General features: G+C 39.9%; 1 protein-coding gene across 3 annotated transcripts in view; it reads right to left on the bottom strand.

The window, feature by feature from the left end:
• Positions 1–17781, bottom strand: part of NUMB (NUMB endocytic adaptor protein) — a 162386-nt gene that overhangs the window by 59200 nt on the left and 85405 nt on the right. For all 3 annotated transcript variants that reach the window (XM_089686876.1, XM_089686877.1, XM_089686875.1), the window contains exon 3: positions 7585–7720. In XM_089686876.1, the coding sequence (XP_089543002.1) occupies positions 7585–7710 (126 nt within the window). In that variant the 5' untranslated portion in view covers positions 7711–7720. The remainder of the gene's footprint in view (positions 1–7584; positions 7721–17781) is intronic.

Here is a 17781-nt window from a genome sequence, read left to right on the forward strand (position 1 = left end):
AGGTATAATAGTTTTCCTCTCTCAGTTCTTAAGATGGAGTCTGAGCTCCCAGGACTCACCCGTTTCCTTTTCTTAGAATGAAGGATGGGTGCTTTTATTAACTAAACAATTTCTGGTTTCTGAAAAAAACAAAATTTATTCTGGACTCCATCCTATGGCTAAATTCAATATTTCAGGGATAACAGCAAATTTCCCTGCTGAAGGCAAAACAAAGACCAAGATCAGGAACCTAACTGTACACTCCATCAAGTGTTAGTTCAGAACCCCAAGGGCGATCCCTTATGTCTGGAAGGGATTAGTGTCTCTGATCTGCCTTCTATAAACACTAATCCAGGTAAGGAAAATCTAAACCTCGGTGATTCCATGTGAAATCAAGAAAAACCGTTGGGTCTCATTAATGAACGAATGCCTCAATTACTGGTATAATTATGTGGAACCATCCAGAAATGTGGGTATGAAGAAAAAGCAGACTCTCCCTAAAGAAATCAGATTTTTTTTTTTTATATGGGTAGAGAATTCCACCTGCATTAAGAAACTTGCATGAGTTTCTGGAGAGTGAGGAAACTGCAAAACTCTAGGGAGGTTACTCCAGCTATAGAAGTAGCCAACTAGACTTGAACTAATCTCTACAATTAGACTATTGGACGTGGCGTTATGTGATCCTGACTGTTCTGTCAGATCAGAAGGTGGTGAAAAAAAGAAAGAAAAAAAAAAATGAGGAAGTAGAGATGCAATTCAACATAATATTCTGAGCCTTTGCTGAAAACTTTTTGCGGTTCTTCTCGTTTCTCAGTCATGCTGGAAAATCTACACATTGGTGGCAGCAATGACCGATTTTTCATTTATCGGCCGACAAACGTCCCATCTATGGCCTGCATAAGAGTAAGGAATGGCCCTCAGAAAGAGGGAGGCATTGAGAGTCTTTTACCCATTCTTTTTAGACAAAAGACTAGCGGTTTATCTTGATCAGACCTTTACAATGGAAACAATAAGTACTCTACGCTTTATGCAGGCCATAGACGGGCAGTTTATATAAACGGCCGATAAACGAAAAATTGACCGTTTCTGATGCTCCCACCAATGTCTACGAAAAACACCTGTTTTTCGTTGATTTTCCATCATGACTGATAAAAATAAACAAGAAGATCCGTGAAAAACAGCCGACGGGCTGGCCCCACTAAAAGGTGTGAATATTGGCCAATCGGCCTCATTAGCTGTTTCTTGTACATTTTCCCTTTAGATTTACCAAAATCCATATAATATAGGGTCAAACCTAAACACTTTAAATTTTCTGATTCCTATTGTACCAAATTGTATTGTAACTAATGTCGGACATTGTTTTGTAAAGGGATGCGCAAACGGTTGGCGCTAAATAAATCCTGTATTATAATAATAACAACAGCCTGTATCCAATCAGACAGGCCCTTGCACTATATAGTGGAAAGGAAATCTAAAGCTGCCCATACATTATACAGTTTTATCGTAAAATTTCTGTACAATATCCTTTAGAGAAGGTAGAGATCTGGGATCTTTGGGAGGGTCCTCTTTGCAGGAATTCCTCTTTTTTCAGCAACATCTTTTGGTTTTCAAAAGCTTCACCAAAAAGATGACCTCCCTCAAAGAATAAACATATGAGGTATATTTTATATGCAACTGTAGCCAAACAGGCTTTAGGCTATAAACATATGTGCGTGCTGGAAATTTGTGCGATGACCACCTGTCAAGAGTCAACACAGTTAAGTGATTGGTCACAGCAGGTCACATGGTACCGGCAACGGGGGCCGATACTCAGATCTGTCATTGGCCGTGTCCGAGGTATACGGCCGGTGACAGATCGCGCCACTGAGCGGCTCTGCAGGAGTGCAATCTGCGCATGTGCGGGCGGACGCCATATGGCGTCCACCCGGAACGCTGATGACATTTGCCGGTCGCCATTCAGCCATAGGCGGGCGGCAAATGGTTAAAAGAGCTCTCATGAGAGTTTCAAATTTTCTATGTATAGGTCCCCTAAAAGTAAGGATACCTTTGGGTGAAATTGTGAGATGTTTATACAAATATAAAAGACGAGTGAATCAACTATTGGCATTGTGCATTTCAAGGGAAACAGTTTCCATAGGACAGTTTTCTGTGAGGATCTTTGGAGGAGGGAAAATCTTTCCTGATTGTATCAATCTTCATAGACTGTTCTAGGGCTGAAATAACTAATCAACATAACCGATTATAAAATTAGTTGTCAACTATTTTCATTATTAAATAATTGGTCACCTGCTTAGTTGGCCTGCATAAAGAATGCATTATTTGTTTATGTCAGTATACACAGTGCAGCACACAGATAGCTCAGTAGACTGTTCATACATGTCAGTATACACAGTGCAGCACACACTGGGAGCTTGTGAATGTGTGAAAAGCAATGTCTCATGGGACATGTAATCCTGGGTAGGAGAAGAAAGTGATTCAAAAGCAATTTTAAAAAGGTAGAAGCTATTTTTACCTTGATATAGGCGCTATATACTATATGTTGTGGCTTGCTATAGGAGCACTCTGATAGCACAGGACTCTTGCGCTTTGTTTAAAAACATTCCCACCACCACACACTTTGAGTGTCTCTCTATCTATCCATACATACATAATTTATTTATATTGTTTAGTTGTGTATGTGTTTTTTTCACAGCGCTATTAGTGATTGGAGCACTATATTGGTCGATTACTTTATATTTGTTTAAAGAGGCATTAGAAGTGGCAGCAGTAATTTTTGGGGAGTTTTTTTCACATTTTATTTTGCTTTTAATTTTTTTCACCATCTGAAGCGCGGACAAGGGGAAAGATACAGGAGTTGGACAAAAAAATGGAAACATTACATGATCTGGTAGGTGTGAAAGTTAACGCATGTTTCGTGGAAGTGAGGTAACATTCTTCTGCTTCCTCTGTGTGATGACACTTCGCTAACAGGTGGGAAGCCTCACTTTCATCATTCAGTGCATGTGCTGCTAGTAACACGGAGTAAGGTCAGAGCTTACCAAGTTTCAAAGAGGGAAAATTGTTGGTAACTGCTTAGCTGGTACCTCGGTGACTGAAGTTGTCAATATATTTGCAGTGTCACGAGTATCAAAGGTTATGACGGCATATACAGCTTGCAGGAAAACGTCATCTGATAAGCATAAGCGCGGTCGACATGGTCAACTGACCGAAAAAGACAAAAAGGACATTGTGCAGGATTGTGACCCAGAATAAGAAAACAACTGCTGCAAAAGTGACTGCAGAGCTTAAATCTCAGTCTTCCAAAGCCCGTGTCCACAAAAACTGTGGGGAGGGAACTCCATAAGCAAAACATTCACAGGCGAGCTGCAACTGCCAAACCACTAGTGACCAATAATACTGCTCAGAAGAGGAGAGAGTGGTGCAACACCCATAAATCGTGGACTAATGATCAATGGAAGACTAAGGTGGTCCAATGAATCAAGCTTCACACTGTTCCCAACCAATGGACATGTTTACGACTAGGACTGCAACCATTTTTGTACACCGTCCCTCCATTTTCATGGGTTCAAAAGTAATTGGACAAATTAATACGATCATAAATAAATTTAATATTTTGTTCAGAATCTTTTACTGGCAATGGCTGCCTGAAGTCTGGAACCCATGGACATTACCAAAGACTGGGTTTCCTCCTTTCTGATGCTTTGCCAGGCTCTAACTGTAGCTGTCTTCAGTTCTTTGTTTGTGGGTCTTTCTGCCTTTAGTTTTGCCTTCACCAAGTGAAATGCATGTTTAGTTGAATTTAGATCAGGTGATGGACTTGGCCATTGCAGAATATTCCACTTCTTTTCCTTCAAAAGCTCCTGGGTTGCTTTTGGAGAGTGTTTTGGATCATTGTCCATCTGCACTTTGAAGCGTCGTCCAATCAACTTTGCTGCATTTGGCTGAATCTGGGATGACAGTATCTCTATAAACACACCAGAATTCATCTGCCTGCTTCTGTCACATCATAAATAAATACCAATGACCCAGTGCCACTGGCAGCCATGCATGCCCATGCCATCACACTGCCTCATACCATGTTTTACAGATGACGTTGTGTGCTTTGGGTCATGAGTTGTTCCAAGCCTTCACCACACTTTTTTCTTCCCATCATTCTGGTACAGCTTAATCTTAGTATCATCCATCCAAAGAATGCTTTTCCAGAACTGGTCTGGCTTTTTAAGATGTTTTTTCAAAGTCTAATCTGGCTTTTCTATTCTTCAGGCTTATTAACGGTTTGCACCTTGTGGTGAACCCTTTGTATTTGCTCTCGTGAAGTCTTCTCTTGATTGTAGACTTTGACAATGATACACCCACCTCCTGGAGAGTGTCCTTCACTTGTCTGGATGTTGTGAATGGGTTTTTCTTTACCATAGAGAGGGTCCTGCGATCATCCACCACTGTTGTCTTCCGTGGACGTCCATGCCTTTTTATGTTGCCAAGCTCACTAGTGCCTTCTGTTTTCCTCAGAATGAACCAAACTGTTGATTTGGCCACTCCTAATGTTGCTGCTATCTCTCTGATGGATTGGTTTAATTTTTGAAGCCTTACAATGGCCTGTTTCACGTGCATGGACAGCTCCTTTGAATGCATGATGTAGGTTCACAGCAATAGATTCCAAATGCAAATACCACATTAAGAATCAACTCCAGACCTTTTACCTGCTTAATTGATGAAGAAATAACGAAGGAGTAGCCCATACCTGGTCATGAAACAGCTTTTAATTCAATTGTCCAATTACTTTTGGTCCCTTGAAAAAGGGGGATGGCTATTCTTAAGAGCTGTAATTCCTAAACCCTTCTTCCAATTTGGATGTACATACCCTCAAAATAAACCTGAGAGTGCGCACTTTCAGCCCATATCCATTATAGAACTATAGCTTGAATATGTTTTGGTAAAAGGGCTAATTTTTGTTTATGAACCTCATTATGACAGGTGATACAAAGTATACTTCTGCTACTAAGGGGTTTATATACTAAAGCTGGAGAGCACAAAATCAGGCTCACTTCTGCACAGAAACCAACCTGCTTCTAACCACAGCTTGTTCAATTAAAGTTTGGCAATAAAACCTGGAAGCTGATTGGTAAACCCCTAAATGTCTTAGTGACAGCAGGTGCATCAAGCAACCTGCCTATCAAGCTACCTGCCTTTGACAAGGGAGTCTGTCATGCATAATTTTATATTACAATCCTGTCTAAAAATCGTCAAAACAGCGTTTTAGGCCTTTAATTTTTTTTTTCTTTAGATAAAAATTTTGATCTCAGAGTCTGGAGCTATGTGCCATATCCAATCTCTAAGAGTGTGAGTGTGTGTGTGAGTCTGTAAGTGTGTGTGTCTATATCTATCTATATCTCTCTCTTCTGTCTGTTATTCCCAGAGTAGATTATATACTTTGTTCCCGATCCATATAGCTGGTTATTTATATCTACCACTGCATATAGATATTTAAGAACAAATTGTCTTTTTTTTTTAAACTTGACATATTAAACTAAATCAGGGGTAGACAACCTTTAAGAGGTGGAGATCTACTTGAACAACATGGGAGAAGTCAAAGATCACCAGGCATATTGTCCATCAGTGTTGCTTTCCCATACCTGATTTAAACCTCCAATTGCTGTACTACTGTGTTGAAATCATTTTCACTGAACAGCAATCATGTGTTTAAATAGATTGTTGAGGAGGCAACATATCAGTTCGCTTTTCGGAGAAGCAGTGCCTGCTGCACTTGTGAATGAGCCCTTAGTTACATTTGGAAGCAGCACCCTTAGGGCTTGTTCACATGTAAAGTTAGGGGGGTGTTTTAAAACCCTGTGGTTGAGTTACAGTTTTACCACCCCCCAATTAGCCTTTGTCACTGCTTCCTTATTCTTGGATTCCACCATACTGCTAAAAGTGAGGGTTTTTCCATTTTCCTGTGGGGTTTTCATGAATTAGGGTGTAAAATATAGGATAAAGTTACAACTTGATCCTAGGCACTCCTTCCTCCCTCTTTTTCATAAAGTTCAATATGGGATGGTCTATCTGCCTTATCAAGATTGTAGGTGGGAAGGTGGCAAAGCTCATGACTGGTGGTATGATGCAATTCTCAGTCATCTTTCAGAGGCTGCACTCTAAGTGGTTGGGTTTTAGGGCCAAGTTTGGAATGCACAGAGTTTCACAGCTGTGTAAATTTTCCAAACATACAGTATCAGTTATGACAGTGAGTCAGAATACAGGGCAAACTGGTCTTACCCATCTACACTGCTGGTGCCTGTAAAAGTGACCAGGCTACGCCCATCATGGTGGACATACCCCTGAAGTGGTCTTCAGGGACCGAGTTCCATTGTGGTAGATCACAACCCTGGACTTGTATAGCACCCTGCGGCTAACTTGTCTTATTGTACTGTGCAAAGGTGAGCACCCATGCAGGATCCAGTGCCTAAGGCAACATTGCGGGCCACCGCCAAAGCGTGGCATCTAGGTAGGGATCCCAGCGTTTTACTGATCTAGATACACTGCTTCTGAAAACACTGAGGTTTACTGAAATAGGTGGTTGTCCTCAAGTGCTTTGCCAGTGTACAGTCACCTGAAGGTTGGCAAAACTGACAAACCCTGACACATAGTGGTAAAATGCCTCCTGTGAACAGTAATTGAACTGAAAATAGATTATTTCTACCAGCAATACAGGTCCTCATTTGTAGACCTTTTAAGCTCAGAGGAAGAAGGTACCACCCTTCGAAAGGAATCAGCTTGACCAAGAGTTTATCTCCCTTCTGGAACTCACACATGTCTAACCCTGTGTTGGTTTTGGATGTTGTATGCCTTTTTTACTGCTACTCTTGTGAGTATAATTTATCAATAAATTCATGAACCGTTTACTGAGGTAATGCGCAAGGTTTTCTGCACTCTTTTCTTTTGTTCTCTACTGCAGTCTATATCAAGCTTCCCTGGCTTTGTGTTAGAGATGCACAACCTTTGATCAGTGTTGGATGAACATTAGCAATTTAGTTGATTGATCTGAGCCCCTGAGAGCAGGAGGTGGTGGATGTGTGTTGATGGTACGAGCCCATAACCCATACCTGTGTCCCTGTAACATACAATTAAGATATTAAAATGTCATGTTTTTCTTTAAAGTCAAGAAAAGCTTCCACAAAATATTTGGGCAGCTGTTACAAATCGCTGTGTAGTGCATTTTATCTTCTCATTTCTAAAAATTCTGTATGCAGCACACGTGTCTAAAACTAAAGTAAGAAGACTTTATGCCTTGAATACACATTCATGCCAAATTTAACTTTTGACTGGACAGGTATCTTTAGTACATATTCAATGCAGAAAAGAAGTAATATTCATATTCATTTGCATTTCAACAGGGCAAACTACAAACAGTGGGATATAAGTGGTTGCAAGACAGATTGTATAGTGAACCCATTAGAAGTAAACAAACAGCAAAACAGTCAACTGCCAAACATGTTTCGGTTAGAAGCATTCTCCTGTGACTGAATGTAAGTAAAATAGGAAAGTATATAAAATGCACAAACTGTATCAATCTACCAAGAAAATAAATACATTTTAACATAGTACAATTACCTTGACCTGAAAGCTACACTTTCCAATCCTGACAGATTCTTCGTCTGTTTGCCACTGATGGGGTCGACTAGCCTCTGGAACATACACATCTTTCTTCCGCCGAAAACTCTGACGAAGTTTGTTCATCTTTGACAACCTAAAAAAAAGTACAAATTTTAGATTAGGATTAGGCCGTAAATAAAACCAACCAGTCTTGAAAATGATCATTTCCTATATCAAAAATATGGTTTCCAGCTATTTTTTTTTTTGTGTTTACTTCCTGTCTACAGGAATGTACTGCAAATACTCTAAAGACTTGCTGGTAGGTTACTTGACTCTAGTCTAAAATTGTCACACAGAAAATATCTTGCTATAAAGTTTTACCACAGATTCTAGATCTTCCCTATTCTATCTGGAACTTTAAAATGAACCTCTAGCCAACTTTTAAAAATATGCTAACCCAACATTTTATATTTCTGATATGTGCCTGCTGTACCATGTACTTGTATGAAAAAGCATCCTGTTCTAGGTTATGCGTCTTTCTTTTCGTGGATTTCCCATGGTCTTGACAGTTCATTCAATGCTGACAGTGAAAGGGTTACTAACATTTGCTCAATTTCGTGATAACCAACATATCCCCTCTACTGAACTCTTTCTGTATCTTCCGCTTCATCATTTTATTGAACCCTTGGTGAGAAACCTTGCCTCTCCAAAGACGCTTACAAGATTTGAATCAATAAGTAGATCCTCTGCAACCAATAAAAGCAACCTGTCTCCAATTTATGGGTCCATTCATGACCATCTAACAGAGGTATTGCCTTCTTACTATGCTCAATGGTCTCTTACCTTAAAGAATATTTATCATTGGGAGGACTGGACACCAACCTGGCAGGCTGCGTCAAAATACTCCTGGAAAATTCATGCAGTGTTTTTACCCAGCATAGGATGCGCGAACACAGGAACAAGGTTTCATATTTGGTGGTCCTGCCCAACGGCCTACCGCTTGTAGATTAGGGTATATAATTTGAACCGCTCGATCACATAAGTCAACCTGCAGGAAAACCCGAGCAAAGCCCTCCTTCATAAACCGCTACGAGAGATCCCACGCAAAATTAGGATACCGATTTGAGTTTTTCATTATGGCAACTAGGCAAACCATAGCATGTCAGAAGAGGCAGAGGCAATTAAGGGGGGGAGGGAATAAGAACAACATGTATAAATACATCAGTGGTTCATATAGTGAACTCGGTGTAGAGTTATTCACCCTGAGGTCATCACAGAGGACAAGGGGGCACTCTTTACATCTGGTGGAAAAGATTTAATCTCCAAATATGGAAAGGCCTCTTCACAGTAAGAGCAGTGAAAATGTGGAATAGACTCCCTCAAGACTTGGTTCTGGCCAGCTCAGTGGATTGCTAAAAAAAAAAAAAGCCTGGATTCTTTCCTAGATACACATAATATAACTGGATACTAACATTTATAGGTAAAGTTGATCCAGGGAATATTTGATTGCCTCTCAGGGGGATCAGGAAGGGATATTTTTCCCCCTGCAGGAGCAAAATTGGATCATGCTTTGCTGGGGTTTTTTTTTACCTTCCTCTGGATCAACTGTGGGTATAGGATTATAAAACAGGGATAGGGGTGAATTTTTTAAAATTTATTTTTAACTATTTTGCTTTTTTACACACACGCGGCTAAGGTCTCCGTCTTCAGCTGGAGAAGGGAGTGTGCTTCCGCCCTTAGTGATTTGGCACATGCTCCAAAACGCGTCACTTTGCATGCTGGTCTCCCATACGTCATCACGCTGTTGCCTACGCTGCGCTCCAAGGTGCATTCCAGATGCCATCTTCAGAGACTTCACATGCCGGCTGGCTTCTCTGTGATGTCCATAGTCTCATGTAGTGCGGACACGGCCAGTGCAGCGAGGACTCGGCTTACACTCTATTTACCTGAGCCTTCCTAATTTTTATACAATGTGAGTGCTTTTACATTGCTTCCCAATAAATATCTTTACATACTGCACTTAGAGGCGCTTTTTTTCTCCTTATTTTCACACAGAGCCTGCTACAGCTAGACGAGCTTACCCTAGTGCTATATGCACTCATATAGCACTTATGACATTGGACATTAAACATTCATCTTGTGCCCCTTGCCAATAGGATTTGGGGATCTGTATGAGCTGATTTCCTTTGCTTTTAGTAGTTTTGTGTTTCTATACTTTTTTAAAGTACCCATAGAGCATCCGAGGAAGATCTGATTGGTACTTGGACCACTGCCATATGTACAATTTATGAATAACGAGAACTGATAAAAAGTAAAACTAAACCCCAACAGATTTACATTTAGATAGCTCCAGTTTGCCCGCTAATGCACGGGATTTTTTTTTTACCAAAAACATGTAGCAGAATACATTTTGGCCTAAATTTATGACTAACTTTGAGTTTACAATATATTTTTTATAGCTGAAAGTAGAAAATATTGTTTTTTTTCAAAATTTTCGTGGTTTTTTTGTTTATAGCGCAAAAAATAAAAAGCGCACAGGTGATCAAATACCACCAAAAGAAATCTCTATTTGTGTGAAAAAAAGGACGTAAATTTCGTTTGGGTACAGCATTGCATGACCGCGCAATCATTTGAATTAGTGCAGCGCCAAACAGCAAAAAAAGGCCTGGTCATTAAGGGGGGTAAATCCTCAGGTGCTCAAGTGGTTAAAGGTTCGTTTGCTAAAAGATTTTAAGTGGAACTATAAGCAAAAGCTTTTTCCCCATTTTGGATAAATGTAAGGGAAAGTTCTAACCCCCATTGGGTTTTTTTTTTTTTTTCTTTTGTTATCTGCATTCTCTTTGCTTCCTTCCCGATAGCCAAAACAAATAGTGAGAAAATCCCTCTAAAGTGAGAATTCCTGGTTGTCACCCTCTATTTCTGTACTGGTGACAATCCAAAATTTGGATTTTTAGTTTTACTTTTGGCAACAACAGTAAACACTGTTAATCTTCCCAAGGCACAGACAGCAATAAAAACCTTACCAGTGTTCTAATCCCTCTCCATTTTATCCTGAATCAAAAAAAAAAAAAAAGTTTTTTTTAGTTCTACTTTAAATAAGTTCATCTTTATACAAAAAATAATAAATGCTAATTTAAGTAAAAATTTAATTAAAAAACATGCATTTTTTGTTGCAGGAGCCTGTAAACCTTTGCACCAGCAATCAGCAGATCTTTGGTGCCATGCAGCTCTCCTGCAGATCTGTTAGCATATCTGCTTGCCCGTACAGGAAAGCAGATATACTGACAAGACTCCATGAACTACAACGGCGCTCCACAGCGCTGTAGTAGCTCCTTGAGAACTACAAGCCACCAACCGCTAAGGCTGTCGGAACTTGTAGTTTCTCATTAACATAAGACAGTGAATAAGTGACGCGGCCAGAGCACCGCACAGCCACAGTTTTTAAAAAATTTGACAGCTATCGAGAAGGGAGAAGATCCCCCGCTAGCTGTCAAAGCAGGGGCCGGGCTGTTATGAAACATGTTATGAAAGGTGAATTAATTCTTTAACCATTTGCCCTCTAGAGGATTTACCCCCCTTGCCTGAGGCCATTTTTTCCATTAAGGCGTTGCATTATTTTAACTGACAATTGAGCGGTCATGCAATGCTGCACCCAAATGAAATTTGCGTCCTTTTTTTCCCCGCAAATACAGCTTTCTTACGGTGGTATTTGATTGCTTATGCGTTTATTTTTTGCACTATAAAAACAAAAAAGACAATTTTGAGAAAAAAAATTTCTTTATTACTTTTTGCTATTAAACACGTGCAGTAAAAATTAAAAAAAAAACAAAACAATTCATCAAAAAGTTAGGCCAAAATGTATTCTGCTACATGTCTTTGCTTTAAAAAGCCCCAAAAAAACCCCAATACATGTAAATTAATTGGTTTACGTGAAAGTTGTAGCATTTACAAATGGCAGTATATATACACACTGGTATTTTTATTTTTACTAGCAATGACGGTGATCAGCAACTTATAGCGGGACTGCGGCGGGCATTCTGAGACTGGGGGGGAAACTGACTTGGTGTCACTGACATCCCCAGTGACACCAATATAGTGATCAGTGCTAATAAAAGCACTGACAATGTACTAATGGCACTGGGCAGGAAGGAGTCAACATGTGGGGCGATCAAAGGGTTAACTGTACCGTTTTGCATACTGGGCTGTGTTTGTGCTTCACTGTAAGCACACTGCATGGCTGTGCACAGCCATGTAAAGCAAAGCGCAGGAGCTGACGGGAGCAAACAGTTCTCTCGTTCCTTCCCCCCAGTTGGAGATGCTATGCAATCACCGGGCGCTGGTGAGTAACCACCAGATGACAGCCAAGGCCACGAATGGCGGCGTAGCTAAGGAGCTTGCGCAGGCCCCCCCTCCCCACGGAAATGCAAAATCACGTATATATAGGTGATTTTGCACACCCTTGCCACCCTGTAGCAATACTTCTGCTATAGGGCAGACAGGAAGTGGTTAAAGAAGATATGACAAAAGATTAATAAAACATACATTCAAGACAATTCAAATAACCTCTGAAATCGGAACCCAGACAAACGAGATCTATGGAAAAATTCCACCTACAAAAGATTTCTTATGCGAACAAGCTTTTGTTTATATAGGTTACCAGAGAGAGAGAAAAAAAAAATCAATCAATAGAAATCTCATTTCTTGTTTCATATACATATGTGTGACCTTTTTTGGCATGTATTCACCTAATCTTGTTAATGGGTAACCTCAAAAAAGAGGGCTATTAAAATCTAAAACATCTCTGCTACTGATCACAGTGTAAAACATTCTGGCAGAAAAACTCATGCTAAAATTGCTTTAAATACTTATTTCCTTCACTGTATATCACACAAATCAATTGTATCAAAAGCAATGTACTGCAACGGTAGCCTCTATACGAGTGGTCAGATAATATAGCATCCTATAGCAGTCCCAATTCCTAGAACCCAAGCAAGCCTAACCTTTGCAATTGCCATCAAATGAGAGGTCAATCAGCCACAACTTAAAGAACTTATGAGGATATCCTATGGAGTAACCTTAGGGTTGGGAATAGCTGACCTATACAATAGGATAGACTTTTGTTTTTTTTTAAAAGCAAAAAAGGCCCAAAAATGTTGCTTTGCCATATCTTACAGCGTTAGAGCGTTTCTACAGCTAAAAAACTCCACTAGAAACACACTAGTTCTGGGTTTTTTTCCCAGCCAAAATACGCTGATTAAAGCCTGTGTGCGCATGGACACATAGGATAACATACTGGGGGGTTTACTCGCTGTAGAAAAAGACTCGCCAAAAGCCAAAAACAGCAGCAGTAAAAACGTCCAGTGTGCATGAGGCTAACAGTGGACCAGAGGGAGAAATAAATGCTCACAAATATTCTGAAAGTGAAAAACTTTCTAGTATGCTTTCATTCACAGAACAATCTCCATCTGGTGAAATGTTCCAATTTGTTTTCATTCCTGAGCTCAGGGCAGAACATTTCAACACAGATACATTGTATACTTTAATTTATGGACCAGTGCAGAGTTCCCCTCATTGTTATCTTGTACACTGCTAAAATCCTGACCGTCTCCTGGGATACTGAAGAAGTCTCATTCAGAAGGCATAGCAGAATGTGTTTTGGGGGTGTAACTCTAAGTATGCCTATGATGTGTGTTAAATATCTAAATGACAACCTTACATAAAATTTTCAATTCTATTTCCTGCATTTTCCAAAAACCTGTGGGGGAAAAAAAAAAAAAAAAAAAAAAAAAAAAAATTTCAAAAGATTCAATAATGTCTCTTAGAAAATACTTTGGAACGTTTGCTTTTCAAATGGTGTCATTTTTTGGGTATTTCCACTGTCCTGGTGCTCCAAGGCCTCCACAGATGTGATAGTCAGGAAATGAGATACGTAATTTATGCACCTAGAAAGACCAAAGGTGCTGCTTAGATTTTGGGCCCCTCTATGCATTCTAGGCTCTAGGGAAAAATCTAACATATATAGCATCTCACATTCAGGAGGCATAGCAGAATGTGTTTTGTGGTGTAATTATAAGTATACCTATGCTATATGTGAGACATAACTTGTTAAAATTACAACTTTATTTTTTATTTTTTTAGAATGTCTTCATTATTCAAAAAATGTGACAAGTTAAAAAAAAAAAAAAAAAAAAAAACATAAAAAAACTCACTATGCCTCTTACTAAATACCTTGGAATGTCAACATTTCAAAAAGGGGACATTTGGGGGTTGTACTGTCCTGACATTTTAGTACCTCAAGAAATGAGATAGGCCATCAGCACTGATCAATTTTCATATATACAGTGGGTACGAGTCACCATTTTTCTTGGTAAATATATTTATAAAGATGCTATTGACATGAAATTCTTACCACGTCAGTAACAACCCATGCAATCCATACATACAAAGAAACCAAAACAAAGTTCAGAAATTAATTTACATATAATAAAATGGAATGACAAGGAAAAAGTATTAAACATGTGAAGAAAGGGAGGTGCAAAAAGGCATGAAAAGCCAAGAAGACAGTTGAAATCTATCAGTAATTAGAAAGCAAGGTGTCCCACAAGAAATATCTCATGACATGTAAAAGCGAAGAGCTCTCTTAAAAGCTTCACAACCTTATTGTTGCAAATATACTGATGGCATTGGTTACAGAAAGATTTCTAAACTTCTGAACGTTCAGGTGAGCACTGTTAGGGCCATAATCTGGAAGTTGAAAGAACATTTCACCGGCCACAACCAGGTGCTCTTCACAAGATTTCTGACAGAATAAAAAGAATCATTAGAGTTGTCCAAGAACCACTTGTAGAGCGCTTCAGAAAGACCTGGAATTAGCAGGTACAATTGTTTCACAGAAAAGTAATGTATTCAACTGCCATGGCTTGCATGCATGCTCACCATGCAAGACTCCTTTGCTGGGAAAAAAAAAAAAAAAAAGTATGTTGAAGCTTGTTTAAAGTTTGCTGTACAACAATTAGACAAGCCTGTGAAATACTGGGTGAATATAGTCTGGTCAGATGAGACCAAAACTGAACTTGTTGGATACCAGAATACACACCACATTTGGAAGTCAAATGGCACTGCACATCACCCCAAAAGCACCATACCGACAGTGAAGTTTGGAGGAGGGGGGTGACATCATAGTGTGGGGCTGTTTTATAGCATATGGTACTGGCAAACTTAATATGGTTGAAGGAAGGATGAATGGAAAAATGTACAAAGACATTCTTGCTAAAAATCTGCTGTCATCTACCAGGATGAGGACGATGAAATTAGGGTGGACAGTTCAGCAAGACAACGAACCCAAACACAAAGCCAAGGAAATTCTCAATTGGTTTCAAAGAAAATGAAGTTAGAATGGTCCAGCCAATCACCTGACTTGAGTCCAATAGAAAACCTATGAAAACAACTAAACATCAGAGTTCATAGAAGAGGCCCACACAACCTTCAAGATTTGAAGATTGTGTGGAAGAATGGGCAAAAATCACACCTGAGCAATGCATGCGACTAGTTTCTCCAAATAGGAGGAGTCTTGAAGCTATTATCCATAGAGGAATTACTAAGTTTTAAATAAATTTCAGTTAACGTGTTCAATACTTTTTCCCGTCATTCCCTTTTATTACACATAACTTAATTTTTGAGGTTATTTGTTTAGGTTTCTTTGTATGTGTGGATTGCATTGGTTGTTACCGACATGTGGTGAACATTTTATGTCAACAGCACCTTTAGAAATATATTTACTGATAAAAATGGTGAAGTGTTCAATACTTATTTTACCCGCTGCATATACCATAGTTTGCAGACTCACTTTCACACAGACTAAAGGATATATACTAATTTGTTTTTTTTTTTTTTTTTTTGTTTACAAAAGGAGGCACTGAGGAAGATGGGTGGCCCCCCAAAACACACAAGCCATACTGGACCTGGAGTGTTCTTCCCGTGTTATAGGTCAAGTTTGTTGATCTGGCGATAGTCACGTCTTTATTCTTTGATATGCCTGTTGACTCAACTTGTTTGAGTATATTATTTGCTTCTATTCATTGATAAAGAGTGTATTACAGTAATGCACTAGACTGGTGTGCGCCCTTTTTTTTTTTTTTTTTTTTTGTAGTGCTGGACACAAACTGTAACCATGCGGTCTGTCACTAGAATTAAAAAGTGCATCTATAGTCAAAATGCAAAATCATTAGATTTCCACATTTACATTTGTTCCAACCTACTCCTAATAATCTGAACTATAATTCAACCATAATTTTAGTGTAAATTTCTAAACTTACTTTTCGAAGAATCCCACAGGATTAAACGTATTTGAATGCTGTGACACATTCACTATACCCTTTGAATATACACTGCTATGTCCCTTGTTTCACAGAGCATGCCATATGAACTGCAAAAGTTCTGACAGGAGGAGTTTCAGGAGGCACAGTCCTTAAACACCACATGTGACATGTGTGGGGGAAGGAGGGGCCAGGGGGTGGAGTGTAGAATAAAAACTGCCAAACTACTATGTAAATGCTTATGTGACAAGGCTGCATCATATATGCAATTATTTATATTGGCCATAGTTCTACTTAATATCTGTTAAACTGCTTGTCAGTATTGAGCTGCGTATGGCCATGGAGAAAAAGGGAACTGTATTTCATTATTCACAGTGAATACCTAACATGTTAAGAAATTTCCAGAAGTGATAATGAGCACTGCCAACACTCACATGTACCTTATTATCACAATTAATACTCAAATCAGTCTCACTGCCAGTGAATACTAGGACACACACTGGCAGGCTGTCTGTAGTACTGGGTTAAATGCCTTTCAGTGGGGGAGATGGCTAAATCAGCAAAAACAGTTCCCAGCTGTTTGTGCAGGTTTTCACAATAAAAAGAAAACTTGTTATGCAGGAATTTTCCATATAGCTAGAACTAGAATTCTGAAATTTCTGTGTATGAAAGACACTGAGAATTGATTAGCAGCCATCAATACAAGTGAGTTCCACCTTATTTTAGTCTCACTGGCCTTGGGCAGCATCGGTCACCCACACCATAGTGTATATTTCCCACTTTGTGATCATTAACTGGGTCAGTTATTTGCTCCAGTGGTTCTTTCCTCTAGCTACCATATCTAAACCATTGCCTCTCAGCACCCTGTCTTATTACTACATATTCATTTCATATGCCCTTGGCAGCATAAAAATAACACGGCTGTAAAACAAACGTAATCAGTACTGTACCACAGTGTGTGTGTGTATATACATATACATATATACACACACATATACATATATATATATATATACACACACACACACACACACACACACACACATATATATATATATATACACATACATACACATATACACATACATACACACACACACACACACACACACACACACACACACACACACACACGAGAAAGATATCCAGGTCCTCTACGTATACCAGTTCCCAAAAGTATATGTGCGTCACAGCAATGTCCTAATGAAAGGAAGGACAGAGAGTGATGTAATTTATGATATTTCCCCTCAACTCCTACGACCTTCCTCCTCCTCCATCCTACGCTCCCTCACCCACATCTTCAATCTCTCCCTCTCCTCAGGCACTTTCCCCTCCCCTCTGAAACATGCACACATCACCCCCATACTTAAAAAGCCCTCCCTGGACCCCAATGACCCGAACAACCTTAGACCCATCTCCCTGCTCCCATTTACATCTAAACTCCTCGAGCGCCTAGTCTACACCCGCCTATGCTCTCACCTCAACGACAACAACCTCCTCGATCCCCTACAGTCCGGCTTCCGTCCCCTACACTCCACCGAAACTGCCTTACTCAAACTCTCCAACGACCTGCTAACCACCAAAGCTAATGGCCACTATTCAGTGCTCCTACTCCTTGACCTCTCTGCGGCCTTCGACACAGTCGACCACCCCCTCCTCCTCAAAAAACTACACTCCCTCGGCCTCAGAGATTCTGCTCTCTCCTGGCTCTCATCCTACCTGTCACAACGCTCCTTCAGCGTTACCTATAATGCTACCACCTCCCCCTCACTCCCCCTCTCTGTTGGGGTCCCTCAAGGCTCTGTCCTCGGGCCCCTTCTCTTCTCCATCTATACCTCCTCCCTTGGCCAACTCATACACTCTCACGGCTTCAACTACCACCTCTATGCCGACGACACAC

This window comes from Staurois parvus, unplaced genomic scaffold (assembly GCF_062004578.1).
Source record: "Staurois parvus isolate SC_StPar_1 unplaced genomic scaffold, SC_StPar_1.0 ptg000414l, whole genome shotgun sequence".
NCBI classification, from domain to species: Eukaryota; Metazoa; Chordata; class Amphibia; order Anura; family Ranidae; genus Staurois; species Staurois parvus.